Source organism: Rhododendron vialii, chromosome 11a (genome assembly GCF_030253575.1).
Source record: "Rhododendron vialii isolate Sample 1 chromosome 11a, ASM3025357v1".
Classification (NCBI taxonomy): domain Eukaryota; kingdom Viridiplantae; phylum Streptophyta; class Magnoliopsida; order Ericales; family Ericaceae; genus Rhododendron; species Rhododendron vialii.
In genome coordinates, this window is record NC_080567.1 from 38,624,829 (window position 1) to 38,640,804 (window position 15,976).

General features: G+C 38.5%; 3 protein-coding genes and 1 long non-coding RNA gene across 4 annotated transcripts; 3 read left to right on the plus strand and 1 right to left on the minus strand.

Annotated features, from left to right (window-relative positions):
- Positions 1 to 103: 103 nt before the first annotated feature.
- Positions 104 to 2,290, plus strand: LOC131307190 (glyoxylate/succinic semialdehyde reductase 2, chloroplastic-like). The gene is made up of 5 exons (XM_058333600.1): positions 104 to 966; positions 1,396 to 1,641; positions 1,750 to 1,784; positions 1,935 to 1,987; positions 2,228 to 2,290. The coding sequence occupies exons 1-5, from the start codon at positions 911 to 913 to the stop codon at positions 2,288 to 2,290; spliced, it is 453 nt and encodes a 150-aa protein (XP_058189583.1). The 5' UTR covers positions 104 to 910.
- Positions 2,291 to 2,360: 70 nt separating this feature from the next.
- LOC131308393 (uncharacterized) lies at positions 2,361 to 3,190 on the plus strand. The gene is made up of 2 exons (XR_009194424.1): positions 2,361 to 2,570; positions 2,652 to 3,190. It is a non-coding gene; the product is annotated as an uncharacterized LOC131308393 (long non-coding RNA).
- A 585-nt stretch (positions 3,191 to 3,775) lies between these two features.
- LOC131308394 (chloroplast protein FOR GROWTH AND FERTILITY 2-like) lies at positions 3,776 to 7,663 on the minus strand. Its single transcript, XM_058335319.1, has 2 exons — positions 7,263 to 7,663; positions 3,776 to 4,871 (listed from the first exon to the last, which is right to left on the minus strand). The coding sequence occupies exons 1-2, from the start codon at positions 7,584 to 7,586 to the stop codon at positions 4,023 to 4,025; spliced, it is 1,173 nt and encodes a 390-aa protein (XP_058191302.1). The 5' UTR covers positions 7,587 to 7,663; the 3' UTR covers positions 3,776 to 4,022.
- A 4,094-nt stretch (positions 7,664 to 11,757) lies between these two features.
- On the plus strand, positions 11,758 to 14,709 carry LOC131307733 (SKP1-like protein 1A). Its single transcript, XM_058334392.1, has 2 exons — positions 11,758 to 12,182; positions 14,279 to 14,709. The coding sequence occupies exons 1-2, from the start codon at positions 11,877 to 11,879 to the stop codon at positions 14,450 to 14,452; spliced, it is 480 nt and encodes a 159-aa protein (XP_058190375.1). The 5' UTR covers positions 11,758 to 11,876; the 3' UTR covers positions 14,453 to 14,709.
- The last annotated feature ends 1,267 nt before the right edge of the window (positions 14,710 to 15,976 follow it).

Genomic DNA, 15,976 nt, shown 5'->3' on the forward strand with positions numbered 1-15,976 from the left:
TTTAGTGCAACTCTTATGCAAAGGTTTCTGCACCAGATAGCCAAACTTGATGCGCAACTTTGGCAAAGTTATTTTTGGTGTCAAATTTGGCAATAAATTTGGCTTTGCTAAACCTTTGTCAAGTTTAATACCAGCAGGGGCACGGACCCCACTACACTTTTCAGTAATTTCAATTTTACACTGAAATTATAGAAGTCATGACAAATTGTATTCCAAAAATTAATGTTTCTCTAAAAAGGTTCTCTTAACTTAATGGTTTTAAAAAATGACACATTATCTAAACATATATTCTAGTAAATTTTATGTTTTAAGTTCATTTTTTTATCATTTGTTGTATGTTTGATGTTGGACCCTTATTATGTAATTGATTGTTATTCTTTCATTGTTTTAAAGGTATTGTTGCAGATATCTTTGATTGATTGTATCCAGCTTAAATCATCTCCCAAAAAAGTAGCTGCATCTTGTGATGTCACATTTTACATGCTTGTTGATCCTGAAAGTGCAGTGCATGTGTTTTCTTTAAATTTTATTTGCTTGATTATTGCTATGTCAATTTCGCTCGTTATAATTGATTTTTGTGATTTCTCAGTTGGATGTTGCTTGTGGAGAGCATGGAGCTGCAAAAGGAATGATTCCGGGAAAAGGGTATTATTTCCTTGTCTTTCTTTATAATATTGTCAGAACTCTTAGACAACATACTGTATCAATTTGTTTTTATTAGGCTGCCAGTTTACTGTCTAACTACTGGTGCGAAAGTAGTTACTTAGAAAAACCTGGCACCTTCTGTTTGTTCACTAAAGTCGGATAGGCCTAATTTGAGGCTTGGATGAAGTAATATAGAGAATTGATCCTGCCGAAGGGTTCGCCGCGTTCACAGTTGCAATAAGCAAAGAAGAAGACAATTTGACACATGGATAGGCCGTTCTCCCATTTATTTCCCTCAAAGGGCGTGTTCGGTTATTCTTGGTAAAGACTTGTTCACTTTTGTTTTTATAGAACCATCTGAATTGCAATAACCAAACGAGCCTTTGGTCTGAAATGAACCCATTGGCTTCGGCAATACGAATCTGTTTTCTCCTTTTGCCGTCTGAAACAACCCAAATAGAGTTGGGTGAGGCCATTTGAACAGAATTGTTGAATGAGGTAGCTGAGATATTATGGGCTTATTGCATGTCTTTTTATTGCTCTGCCATCCTTTTGACTCCACTGCTTCTGGTACTGGGAAATGGTTAGGTTTCTGAACTAGGTAGGGCCTTGTTATTTCACATTTTTTATGGTACACTTTATGTATGTATGCATGTATCAGAAACTTCTCATTAATACAGATGTTTTATTACGTTTTTTGTGATGTATGGTTTGTCTGTCTAAGTCGGTGCTTTCGATGGATAATTGAAGGTATGTAGATATTTCCACAGTTGATGGTTCCTCTTCTAAATTTATTGGCAGACAGATCAAAGCGACAAGGGCACTTTTTCTGCAGGTGAATCGGTACGATATTTCTGTTCTAGCTATCCAATTATGCTTCTATAGTGCCAAATTGTTGTACATTGACTTCTCCTGCAGGCACCAGTTTCAAAGCTCCAAAAAGCTGGCCATCTTCAAAGCTGGCAGAAGATGGCCAGCTGATACTTCTGACCGCAGGTATCAACCTTTCTAGCCATTTTTTAAGTGATCTTGATTTTCTATTCCATTTCAAACAGTTCACTCTCGAGCAATGATTCCTAAATAAAAGGATTTTCTTTTTCGTAGTGCACTTATGCAAATGCAAGTCTTCTATGCATCTTGTAAGTATATCAAGTCTTTTGCACAAGTATTTCTGCCCTTTCATGCTTGTTAGGCACACGTTCACATGTTGACATTTACTTTTTCAGAAGCTTTGTTGCCCGACAAAGGAACCATCCATGAACCGAAACTGTTGCTAATTTTATTTTCAGGTGATAAAACTCTGTTTGATACGGTGGCTCCACTCTTAAATATAGCAGGGAAGGTACATTGTTTTCATGTATACTGTCTTCTGCCCCCTCCGTTCATCCCACAGATCAGACTTCTTAACCTGGGTTAGCTGCACCCTGTATCCATATAGCCCCACCTATCTATATTGTGAGACTTACGAACTTTGGAGGAACAGGAGATACCACACACAGCTAGATAGCTGATGTTTTGTTTGCCTTATTTCACTGTCTTATTTAATTTTCTCCTCTTATAAATCTCCTTGCCGTCACTCCAGTCAAGGTATTTCCTCGGGGACTTGGGGAATGGAGCTGCAATGAAACACTTGTTGTCAACGTGATCATGGGAAGGTTCTTCTCTCTCTCTCTCTCTCTCTCTCTCTCTCTCTCTCTCTCTCTCTCTCTCTCTCTCTCTCTCTCTCTCTCCATAATGAGCATATTGGATTAGCCATTTTGTCTTTGTAAACTGCAATGTAAGATATTTACCATTTTTGCACTCTGTTGATTCCTAGGTAGTCTTACAGGGAGCCATTAGTGCACCTAAGTTTTCAATGAAAGGCCCTTCAATGGTCCATTCCTTTTTTCTGCTGCATTTCCCCTGAACTTGAAGCATCACCAAAGGTTTGTAACTAAACAAGATTGTTGGTATTGTAGTTTGTATGATTCCATGGTGTCATTGTAGTACGAATTGTTTTGTTTCAGGACTTGTGGCTTGCTCTGGGATTAGCCGAATTCGTTTGCCAACCTACACCAAATGAAGCCACAGCAAAACAAAACAAAAAAGTGGTAAATCTCGCGGCCTTAGTGACGAGGACTTCATCCAGCATCAAACTCTGACGACGTAAAATCTATCACTTCCCTTCCTTTGTCCACTGAAGGGGAGGATGATTTTTTGATCTGGCACCACTGCCAGAACGGTACATATTCAGTTAAATCGGGATACGAGCAAGGCGCAAGTCCTTCTTCTTCTCAAGCACAAACATAAGGCCAAACCATCAAATGAAAGTCCCAGGTGGTGTCCACCGGGTGAAGGACACTGCAAAATCAACTGCGATGCTAGTTTCAAAGGAGTGCAAAGGGCTTATATGGCTTGTCAAATGGTCTCTGCCCATAATTTATCAAAAGTGGTGATAGAGAGTGATTGCAAGTTGATCATTGATCTTTGTGTATCTGAGAATGTTCCCCTCTGGGAATCATCAGTTATCTTTGCATTTATTTATTATAACCCGCATTTGTATCAACTCCATGCCAATGATTTCTGTATGTATTTGTGGTTATGGTGGCTGGCCTTCCTCTTCTTCTTCTTCTTTCTTCCATATCTCTATTTCTTCTTCTGTTTTTTCCATTTTTTTTTTATCGGTATATCTCTATTTCTTCTTGCAAAGGACTAAAACAACAAGTTGACCAATGTAACGCTTCAATTAGTTGACAGTGTTAAACTTAAGGGCTTTATGTATCCACATTACTTACACCTCTCTATATCCTTTGCAGCTCATCGAGTTCTCATCGAATTACCTAGTGGACATTCTTGAAGCAGTGTCCACTCATTTTTCTGGATTTCAGCTATGAATTCTACTTGCTACAGGAAAGAATTGGTTAATTGCATATGGATATTGTGTATGGCGAAACGAGTGAAGTTTTGTGGGTTTTTTTTTTTAGTGATATGGTGATTTTACGGTGGAGGCATCATTTTACTGTCTTGTATAGTAGACCATATAAGTGAGAGAATGCTAGTGATAAGAGAGTATGCTTTGCCAACACCCGAACGGCAAGCGTATGAACGATAACCCCAAAAAAAAAAAAAAAAAGGACAAGGCAAAAGCGAATTCAGAGAAAATAAAAGCAACTGTCAAAACAAATCCAGGTTTTCAGGACAACAGCGAAGAGTTCCTCAAAGTCAAAAAGCTGCATGGTGTTAACTTACAACCGTCAGAAGGTAAATAACTAATAACAAGAACCATAACTCTCGTACTCCTGTAAGAACGATCCAATCCCGCCGCTAAACTGCTAATCTCTCTCTCAAAATCTTTCCTAATGCTACGGACGGAGGCGTGTGAAGTGCCAAATTATGACTCAATACAGGCTAAACCCAAAAAACTGGGTAATGATGATTGCTAGTCCAAGAGCAATTGCTACAAGAGAGGAAGCCCATGTGAGCTTCTCAGTTATCCTTGGCACCCTCTCTTTCAAAGCCTCACTACACGAGCCGATAAACACAGTATAACTTCCCATCGCTATTACCGTCCCCACCAAGAACATTCCTAGAAATGCGGCCCCCGCCAAGCGAGAAGGCAAAGCAAGTGCAGGCAAGACCATCATCAGCGCATCGGGTTGAAGCCCATGTACAATCCCCGTGGCAAAAGTTGCAAACCCAATCCTCTTCTTCTTCTTCTTCCCAATAGTTCGGTTTTCGAAAGTTTCATAGTTACTAACATCACACTCGCCGTTTTCCAAAACAACACATGGGACATGGACCTCTGAAGCTTCTCTTATTCCCATAGCACCAATAACAAGCAGAGTAAAGCCCACCACTCTTGTTCCCCAAGTTCGGATGATTTCGATATGGAGCCGATCTTTCAGTAATAAGAAAAGTAACCCAAATAGCAATTGTCCAGCGTCGTGACCACATCCCCACAATGCTCCAACTGCAGCGCTCTCCATTCGAGTGCGCCCAATTGAGAGTGGGGCCAAAGCAGCTAGGTGGTCAGGCCCTGATAGTGTGTGTAAGCAACCGGCAAAGAAACCAGTCCAAGCACTAGTTAGTAATTCTGCGCGGAGGAGTTTTCCCCCTGCTGCAGCTGCAATAGGAGCCCCGGTGTTGGCTGCATTTGGAAACAATGCAAAAGCTGGTGACACAATGACCGGACTGATTGATATCACGATAAGAGCTGACAGTAGAACAACTGTTCCAGCAGTGGCTGCCTGAAACATTCAAGTGAATCCAGAAAAACAATTAGATAGAAGGCATCAGGTATATTTGAGCAGGGAAATGCTAATCACCTCAAATTAAACAGCATCAATGATCAATAGAGCTTGTCAAGACTGCAGAGAAAGTTCTCAAAACTCCCAAGTAATAAATCAACTCATCAAACAAAAGAACTTATTAAAAAAGAGAGAAAGACAGCATAAATCTTCAATATTACGGCGGCGTAGCACATGACACCATGCCTGCACCTTTCCATTTGTCCATCCTCTTCCTAGTGGCCTATGGACAATTTTTCACATCCAGTAAAGTTCGAGAAATTTACTTCTTGTTCAAGTCTCCAGGCTTGACATTTGACATTACAGTCAGGTAAGAGTGATAAGACTGTTGACTGCAAAAAAGATAAAAATCAAGGAAACTGATAGTACTCCGACCACCCAAATAGCAGCTTGAGCTAGCATGAATCCTTAAACCGCTATATGCATATGATTTTGTTTGAACTTGCTACTAGTTGAGTAAAGAACCATTGCTACTCATTGCAAGGGTGCAAACAATTAGGCTAGTAAACCTCTCTCTCTCTCTCTCTCTCTCTCTCTCTCTCTTGATTGATTGATTGACGGCTAATAAACCTTTCTTTCTTTTACCAGAATGGACTTTATGGTATCTATTCTGAAAAGAACCCTGAACAAACTACCTGAATCATACACAGCTGGTAACAACTAAGCATATTCGGCATTGAAGACAGCGAAAGGTTATTCGGGCATATACAAAAGATGATGTGATCATTTTCCTTAAAGATACAAATGAGCATGGTCGAGGGTTTGATGCCATGGGAGCCATGGTACTCCATTAGAGCTGATTGGTGAATAAAGTTTCATGTACCCCTCAGCAAAATTGAAATTGCAGCTTTTGAAGAAAGTTTCCCTGAATTAAAAGTGCCTTCTTGTCTATATTGTATGGCTGGACTATGAGTAGGGATTTTCCTTCATTGGATCATATTGTGAAAGTTTTGTAGATGTTTTGGACTCTGGCCTCTTTTGATAGTCTGTTTTCGTTAGACTTGGTTTTGGCCTTGCTTGGTTAGGTGATCTCATTATGACCGGCTATTTTTCTTTTCTTCTTTTCTATCTGCTTGGCTTGTCCCTTCCATTTGATTTACTATAATTGAAGCTTATTTCTTACAGAACACATAATACTATTCATTCTCCTTGAGGAAAGAGCTCATTTGACAGACACCATGAAGGCTGTATTGGTATTTCCCGAAGTAATGGTCATAGCATGTAGGTAGTTAAAGTAATTCAGCTACCAATAATGCAATGTGATCAGGTGATTGATGACAGTGCAGAAACACAAATTCTGTATACAGATTTGAATTCAAAGAACAGGGCCATTATAAGAGTACTCATGCAGCTCTCCAGAAAGGAAAAACCAAACCAAAAGGAAGGTATGGGTACAGGGAGATCATGGAAGATGTTGCTTACAAGTTACTACAAAAGATGAAAGACAAATAAAAAGATGGGCTTCTTAAGTTTTAAAATTAAAATCCAAAGACACCAATCACACCAGCTTTAACCAGCTTCCTAAACTCAAAACCTCATGTAAACCTCGTGCAGGTATATAAAGAAGAATACTAAAATGCGCCTTCCATACGAAACTAAGTCCTCCATTAGCCTTTTTCTAGCAAAGCTTAAACACAAACATAGAGAGAACTTCCCACCATTAACATTTGATCCCATGCTCAGTTCAATTAAAGCTAGCATCATTACACATCCAAGTTTACCACATGCAATGAACGGATCTGGCTATGATGCCCCAGTCCGGTTTTGGGGGCATCCATGCCCCATTTTCCATCAACCCTTGGAGTATAGATTGTGGCCATACATTGTGGTAAGCACAGCCGTACATTGTGGTAAGTGCGGCCTACGGAAAAATCATACTCCGTAAAACCAACTTGTTTTTGTGAGTGATTTTGATCTAATGGCTGAGATTTATCCATTTTTCAATCCAAAGGTTCATATTTATGGGGCATCATGCCCCAATACCACTATGGGGCATCACAGAAAAATTCATGAACAAACACCAGAAGTTCCAATCTATACCTTTTGAGAAGATATGGCAGGCAAAAACTTCAAAAGATAGGAAAAAAAAAAAAAAGGCTTTTGATTTGTGAACCCAGACTTCTGAAACCAGGACTTTCCAATGACCGGTGAACAAACTATTTGAAAGTCGGCAGATTGCACGAGAAAAAAGCCACAAATTTACATTGAAGCAAATGCATAACAACTAGACAAAACAGCAATCTCAATGCCCCAGTAGTCTATCAAACAAACTATACAAGATATCTTAGTCAAAGAACTGATTCACACGAACAATGCCACATAAATTCGTACCTTTCTCCACTCGGAATATCTTTCCACGCCTTTCTTGACAAAATGGGTTGTGGGTTTCGATCCATCTGGTGAATCCTCGGGCGTGGAGTATGAGACTGACGACGGTTTGATCGAATACATAGTGGGGAATTTGGCGAAAGGAGAAGAAAATGAAACTTCATAATTGCGGAAGAGTGAGCTGACCACTCGCCGGGAGTTGGTAACGGGCGAGTGTGGCTTGAAAACTGCGGCGTCGATTCTGGCGAGTAGAGGGAGAGGAGGAGAGGAGTTTGAATGGATTTTGGAGGGGAAGATGGTGCCGGAATAGTGGATAAGCCTATCCATCGTCCCTTTCTTCCCCCTCTGTGCGTGATTTTCCGGACTCCAATAGTAAAATATATCTCGCGCAGGAGAGAAAGAGAGATGCCTTTGGGCTTTGGGATCATTTACGAAAGTTGTTTTATTTCTTGAAATAAGAAATAAAATAAGATTTGATATGTAAAAGTTTTTTTATGGGAAGGAATAACAAATAGTAGTAATGGACGTACTTCGTCGGTAAGCATGTAAATCTTGTGGTGAATGAAAATGTTCTAAAAAGTTATAGAAGTAAAAGTTTTACCAAAAAAAAAAAAGACTTAAAGATTCATCTTCAGACCTTAATCGACGAATGTTTTCATCCCGGCCATTTTTTCAAGTTTTGTTTTCATTCTCTAATTTTAAAAAACCCCATCTTACCCTCGTAGGACTATATTTATAGAATTTATTTATTTTTTGGGAGCCTATACAGACAATGATTTTTGGGACTGAAAAATAACTTCAAAGGTCCCGTGCCGTAATTTATGGATATCTACACTTACCAAATCCCTAGGGCGCTGCTATTCGCAGCCCTCTATTTACTCCCATAGCCCGTTAAAAATTTTCAATTATACTCGACAGTTAGTTACCAAAATTGAGATATATTTTCAGCGTTCAATTACCGAAATATAATATTTTTTTCAACAGATGTTTACCGAAAATGCATGTTCGGCAGTTGTTTACTGAAAGTTGAACATATTTTCGACATGTAGTTACCGAAATATAATCTTGTTTTCAACAGCAATTTACCGAAATGTTATTTATGATTTTCAACAATCATTTACCGAAATTTAGTGGGCTACGGGAGTAAATAGAGGGCTGCGAATAGCGGCGCCCAATCCCTAAAGTCTTGCTTTCCATATCTATTTCAAATCTTCTAGATCCTAATTGCTATTTTTCCGATTGTAATTCATATTAAATTCCTAAATTTTTGTTTTCCAAGTACTATTATAAGTAATTTGAAATTAGGATGAAAAAACCACCACACAATATCACATCCTCACGAAGAACAAATCTAAGAATTTATTTCTCGTCCTCCGTCGACTTCGTCTTCCATCGTCCATCCTCCGTTATCCATCCTTCATCACTAGACTCAGTCCTCCATCCTCGCCGGTCCTTAATCGACATCGCCGGAAAACGCTAGTCATCGAAGGAGAAAGAACGATTTTTGAATGGTTCCAGTTCGTAAGTGCCCCAAATTCATTTTTTTATGATTTAAATTGGCATTTCAATGATTCACCACGTCATCCTCGCTTGGGGTTGTATTACGTACATGCAGATGAAATCTGCCATGTTTATAGGTTCGATTTTTTAGAAATTTGCCGTGTTTTGAAGTTCATGTTTAGATTCATGAAACATGGCAGATTTTTATGTTCATGATCATGATTTTGCAGTTCATACAGAGGCGGCGAGGCTTGGGGTTGTATTACGTGCATGCAGATGAAATCTACCATGTTTATAGGTTCAATTTTTTAGAAATCTTCCATGGTTGAAGTTCATGGCGAATTGCACAACAAGGTACTTGAATCGATTTATGAAATCTGTCATAATTTTAAAGTTTATCTTTTGAAATCTGTCGTGTTATGAAACCGATTTCATGATGGAATTGATTTCGCGTTTATTTGTTGGGATTAACGATTGTCATGTTTTTATGGAATAGATGTTAGGTTTATTGATTCGAATTGCGTCATGATCTTAATATGTCATGTTTTAATAATAAAATCGATTCCACAATTGCGAATAGATGTCACGAATATTATATGAGGCAATGGTTTCATGTATGTTATAAAAATCATGTATATAATTAACCATGAAACACTTATTATAAATTTCTTTCCATTCATGATGTGTTTATTCAATGGGGATTTCGTGTGTATATGGAATGGAATAGAATGGATTTTAGTTACTTTTAAAAAGTTTTGGAAAAAAGATAACAAAGATTTGAATTATCCCCCTTCATTTTCAAATCAGCAATTAAATCCCATTTAATTAGGAAACCATAATCACATGAAACCTAATTACATGCCTCCTATTTAGGCAACATCTGTTATGCATATTGATATGTAAGGGTACAATTGGTATTAAAAAAGAGAAAAGATGAAAACATAAGTGCAAAAAAGTCAAAGGATGAAAAGTTACGAAGAGTGATGCATAAGGATGAATATTTAAAAACTCTTTGTTTTTAAAGTTAATAATGTTGGTGCAAAAAATAGCTCACAATGATATAATCAAACTTAGCAACATCTTTAGAAATAATCAAATTTTGGATAATCAAAATTGACAACATTTTTCAATAATCAAAATTTGTGGACCTCACACCACATAAGTTAATTGGTTTCAAAATTTATATACATGCGTGTTTCAACTGGTATTTTCTTCTTCTCTTTTTCGCATACTCTATATCTTCTTCACTTCACCCACGTACTGTTTTCTCTATATTTTCCTCCAAAAGTGAAGCTCATATATCTCGATCATCTATAATTCAACCGAGTAGTGCTACATGTACCGACCTCCCCGGTACCGAAATCGTACCGCCGGCCGCCGGTGGGCCGTCTCCGGCCACCGGACGGCCGATCCGAGCCGTCCAAAAATTTTAAAAAAAAAAAACGAGGGGGCCTACGCGGGAATCAACGGCATCCGAGGTGTGTAAGGTGCTTGATCCGAGCACCCTTTTTTCGTGTATATATGTATATTCGCGGGAATATACATATATACACGAAAAAAGGGTGCTCGGATCAAGCACCTTACACACCTCGGATGCCGTTGATTCCCGCGTAGGCCCCCTCGTTTTTTTTTTTTAAAATTTTTGGACGGCTCGGATCGGCCGTCCGGTGGCCGGAGACGGCCCACCGGCGGCCGGCGGTACGATTTCGGTACCGGGAGGTCGGTACCAATATCATTTCTGAATTCAACCCATTATCGCCGGATTAAGGTATTTTACTCTTGTTTCTCATTTCTATTTTATTCCTTTTTCGTTCCTCCCATGTGGTTGATTACATGAAGAACCTTGCATTCTTTTCCAAATTCAAGAACACATCTGATTTTTTTTGGAAGATTAAGAGAGTGGTGGATTTGTAATATTAGTTTGGTTAGATAGGTTACAGGAATATGGGGGGAAAATTATCGGTGTTGTTTTGATAGAGAACACTGGGAAAAGCGCCATATGTTTGAGAGAGAGAGATTGATTGTAGTGGACCCCTTATTTTGGTTATGCACTATAAGTGACCATTGTGGATCTCAATATTGTTAAACTTAACAACCTCTTAAATGAATAATCAAAAACTGATGTGTCAACTTTTGGTTATCCATTTTTTATTGTACCACTGTGGTTTGCCTTATATTTCAGTATTATTTCTACACAAACATAAAATTAAAATGTTACGGTACACACCCCCGTACCATATGCACCCTCATAACCAAACCATTAAGAGGTGTAACCAAGTCATTTAGAGGCGTAACCAAACCATTGAGAAGTGTAACCAAACACTTCTTTCAATTGTTATGCCTATTTTGTAGTAAAATGTTACGTCTCTCAATGGTTTTGTTACATCTCTCATTGATTTGATTACGACTTTCAATAGTTTGGTTATACGGGTGCATATGATACAGGATGTGTACCATAGCACGACCCATTAAAATATTGTGCATATAATAAGTTTTATTGGGAGTGATTTTCACACTCTTTTTACAAATGCAATATACAATAGTTTTTAATTAAGTAAATTTAAACAAAAAATCATTTGTGAAAGGTCCACAAATATATATTAGATAGAAAATTATTTTAATTTCATCAATTAATAAAATAAAATAAAATAGAGTATATTGTGCGAAACAACTGCAAAAATCATGTTTTATCCTAAATAAAAGTCTAAAAATACAACTTTAAAACATACTCTAATTCGGAATTGAATGTAGATAAAATTGTATTTATAATTATATTTTAAAATTGTGTCCCCTAACAGTGCTCTAAATTTCTAATTTAACTTTTCACATATGCGAAAACAATCTCATTCCAAATACGTGGAGAGGGGAATGGAAATGTACATATCCACAAGAAAAGATTATGGAAGGGGATTACGGTTAAAATTTGATTTCTTTTCCCAGAGTAACTCGGAATTACCATCCGGCCTCCTATAAATACCCGTCCCTCCTTTCCAATTTTGATTACTCCCTTTTGGGCTTTCCATCTTTATCCTCTCTCTCTCTCTCTCGATATCTCCATCTCTCTCTCTCTCTCTCTCTCTCTCTCTCTCTCTTAGGGTTAGGGTTCCATAACAAACCATGTCGACCTCAAAGACCATCGTGCTCAAGAGCTCCGACGGGGAAACCTTCGAGGTGGAAGAGGCTGTGGCCGTGGAGTCGCAGACCATCAAGCACATGATCGAGGACAACTGCGCGGACACCAGCATCCCCCTCCCCAACGTCACCAGCAAGATCCTGGCCAAGGTCATCGAGTACTGCAAGAGGCACGTCGAATCCGCCGCATCAGCCACCAAATCCGAGGACAAGGCCGTTGACGACGAACTCAAGACGTTTGACTCCGATTTCGTCAACGTCGATCAGGCCGTCCTCTTCGATCTCATTCTGGTTTGCTCTTCGGCCTTTGATCTCGTCTCTTATTTATCTGTTTACCGTTTGATTTTTACCTTGTGTGTTTCGTTCTTGTTATTGACACCTCGGATTAGGGTTTTGTTTGACTCCTATTAGGGTAAAATAGAGTTAGGGTTTTTATGGTCCTGGATATTGTGCGTTTCGTTCTTCCTTTTCATTTCATTTCCTGATGCTGAAACCTTGACCTGGGTGTAGATTGTGATTGTGTTTTCTCGTGTTTTGATGATATTTTTTTTCCTGTTTATATGTGATTCCATTGACTATGAAGTTTGAGCTTAACATAGCAATGTGACCGTGTAAGCTGTTTTTGTATTGGAAGTATCACCTTCAGGAGTAATAAATAGTTTCGGGGACGTGTGGGTGATGACATGGCCATGGAGTGGTTAGACAAGTTTCATAGGCTTTGGAAGCCTACACCAAAGGCTAAGGATAGCACGAGCATCAAGAAGGCTTTTTGGTCCAAAAATAAGGGTCCTTGGTAGTTGGTAGTTCAAGGGTCATCCATGGTAGTTTGGTAGTTAAAGGGTCATCATGAATTAAGTGTTTGCATTAATATTCACTGATAGTTGAAAGGGTCATCATGTATTTAGTTTTTGCGTTAATTCTCATCTAGATGCATTAAACACATGCTAGTAGGTTCAATGTACGCATATATCTAGGTTTAGTCTTTTTGGATGTATTCATTAATTAGGTTCATTTCATTTAGAGTTCTAGGAATTCGAAGAGTCTTTCCCATGGATTATAAATTGAGATGTAATCTTTCATTTGGAATAGAGTTGATTAATGAATTGAGTTACAAGGTTAAGGCCTTTGTAATTGGGGTTTGGGCTGCGGTCCTTGCAGAAACTGTCTAGCCCTTGCGAGGGTGAAGCACATCTCTCTCTCTCTCTCTCTCGACTTCTTCTATTCTCTCATTTCTTCTACTTTGCGCACTTATTCAAGCAATATTCTTATTTCCCCCCACCCAAAACCTCTACAATTCCAGTTGTAGGCAGCGATACGCTAAGGGTTCTAAATCTGTCCTACACCAGTGGGAGGCATTGTTGTTGTACTCTTTGTGCATGTGTTAACATCAGTTTGAAACTAGAGCTTTCCATTCTGTAATGCAATGTTTGTTTCCTTCTTTAGTGAAACAAGTGGAATAGTGTCAAAATTCAGGAAGGATGTTTTGCTGATTGTTATTCCACTCTATTGGTCCTCATTGTATCGCCAATTTTTGTTTGTGCAGTTTTAGTGTTGCTATTGTGATTGTGCATGCTATTTGGTTTTAGTGCAGAAAGGTGAATTATGTAAAATATACAGTCCTCCTGTACTCAAAGAAGTATGAATGTGTTGAAGAATGTGGGCAATCGTCAGACAATTCACACCTTGTCGTCCTTGTGTCATTATGTTTTCAATTTTCTTTTGGAACTGGGCACATTTTGGATAGTTGGGGAACATGTCCGTCACGACATGTTGGACAATACAGGTTAGGAAAAAGTTACTTGGAATACAGGGATAGAAAATAGAACAAACGCCATGTTGATTTGTGCATATTGTCTTCTCATCATTTAGACTTCTGATAAAACATAATGCCATTTTCAAAGTGATTGATGGAACAACTTGTGACTGCTATGGCATACACGTATTGCTGTGTTAGTTATAGGCTGGCTTGGCGGCAGTTGTTTAAGCTGTCTCCTGCAGAATATTCATCTGTCTACCTGACATGTGAAACTGTGTGAAGGATGAACTCTGAAAGCGTAGTTCATTATTTGTTTCTGTAAAATTGCCACCGATTCGCACTTGGGACTTCTTTCGGTCTTTGCCAAGATGAGGGTTTGCGCAAATAATGTAGTGTTCTAAAACAAAGAATTAATCGCCGATTAATCGTTGGCGGAGCCTATTTGATTAGGTCCGACTAACGATTAATCACTGATTACTAATTAATATGCGCCGATTAATTGCTGATTAATCGCTCAGAGGTGGATGACCGCCCAACTAGCGCCGAGCGACTTTTAAAACATTGAAATGTTGTTCTGTCTTAAGCCTGGGCTTCTTGTGATGTGCTTGAGTTGTTAAAATCTTGTTTTCAGGCTGCAAATTATCTGAACATCAAGAGCCTGCTGGATTTGACGTGTCAGACAGTGGCAGACATGATCAAGGGGAAAACACCAGAGGAGATCCGCAAGACGTTCAACATTAAGAATGACTTCACGCCAGAGGAAGAAGAGGAGGTTAGGAGGGAGAATGCTTGGGCCTTTGAGTGAAACAAGAAACGGATATGCAGTTATGTCGATACTATGATAGGATATCTATGTAATGACTCTGTTTCTTTGTTCATTTCCCTTGGGTTAATGGTTTTGTGGTATTTGATTGCTCTGGGGAATCGAAGAAACTTTGTGTTCCCTGCATGGGATTTAGCAGATTTGGACCTTCTATATTATGGTATGTATGTTGTCTTTGTGATTGAGCCTTCAACTGTGGCATGTTGGTTTTTATATTAGCAAGTTGCTTTCTTCTTTAATTGGTTTTGATAATCTGGTAATGGTGATGTTGTTTTGTCGGTGCTTAGGAATAGGGTATTTATGGAGATGTGAACGTGTACCGTATACTAATTATTGGTTCATCTTCAGACCTGTGGATGGGTTTCTTTCTTACACGGGTAATGAACCACCCAAGTTTTAGCTTCATCAAAATCTACGGCACTTGTGGTATGTAATGACTTGTTTCAGGGTGATGTGATGTCCGAGTTTGCTTTGATCCTTGTGTGGTCTGGAGGTGGTTTGGAGGAATTGGTATATGGTCGTACTCTTTTCTTTTCAGAAATGTTATGGCACATTAAATATGTCAATGAAAGTATCCATCGAAAGCATTCAGACGTTTCAGATTCTCACACATGTCAAAGAAAGTGTATGAAAAGCAATCGGACGGTTTGTGTGAATCCGGACATGTTTCATGGACCCTATCAACCACCTCCTCTTTTTCATACTTTTGCCGTTCTAAGAATATCCGTGCTATTTTCAAGTCAAGATTTTGTGTACTCTGTTGTTATGCGTTGATAATCATTTGATATATATGTCTTGATGCAATGTATTGATAATCATTTGATATTTACGCCTTGACGTAATTGACGAGAAATTTATCATTCACAACATCTACCAAACAACATATGGATTCATAAATTCAACAAATTATCTCTCAATTTGCACTTTTTAAAAGGTAGACGTAACATAGTCATGGTGACTCAGATATCCTATTAAAATATTGCAAGATCTCAATTGTCCTATTAAAACATTGCAAGATTAGGTGATTGCTATAATTATCTAATCTGAGATGGAAGATTTATTACCTTGTAGCATAAGATCGATTAAGCCAACCGCCCTTATTTTTTGTCGAATGCTTCAAACAGGTTTAATAATATATGTGCTGTGGAAAATTAATTGGTTATGGTTTATATAATCCTAACCGTCAAGAAAATATAAATTATCTAAGCCTATCCAATTAAATTTCACGCAAAATAAATCTAATCAAACATCGGAATTCAATCGTTAGCGTACCCAATGGGCAAAAATATCTCTATGAATCACCATAATAGTTTTTATAATCGGTCCGGGTCTCAACTAATTCTAGGATCCTGAAGTTAATGACTAGGCTATGGATAGCTTCTGGTCTCTCCGTGCTAACTCTAACACCCCCACTAACCCCCACTGATGTATATCGCCGTGGCAACAAAAAAAAAAAAGAGTTAATGACTGGACAAACCCTTCAATAACTTTAAGATTTGGAATTTG

Coding starts and splice junctions, on each gene's coding strand:
- LOC131307190 (XM_058333600.1), top strand. CDS start 911: ATGGATAGGCCGTTCTCCCATTTATTTCCCTCAAAGGGCGTGTTCGGT. Junction 967..1,395: donor GGCGTGTTCGGTTATTCTTG/GTAAAGACTTGT, acceptor GGATAATTGAAG/GTATGTAGATATTTCCACAG. Junction 1,642..1,749: donor GCTGATACTTCTGACCGCAG/GTATCAACCTTT, acceptor TCTTTTTCGTAG/TGCACTTATGCAAATGCAAG.
- LOC131308394 (XM_058335319.1), bottom strand. CDS start 7,586: ATGGATAGGCTTATCCACTATTCCGGCACCATCTTCCCCTCCAAAATC. Junction 4,872..7,262: donor GATATTCCGAGTGGAGAAAG/GTACGAATTTAT, acceptor TGAATGTTTCAG/GCAGCCACTGCTGGAACAGT.
- LOC131307733 (XM_058334392.1), top strand. CDS start 11,877: ATGTCGACCTCAAAGACCATCGTGCTCAAGAGCTCCGACGGGGAAACC. Junction 12,183..14,278: donor TCCTCTTCGATCTCATTCTG/GTTTGCTCTTCG, acceptor TCTTGTTTTCAG/GCTGCAAATTATCTGAACAT.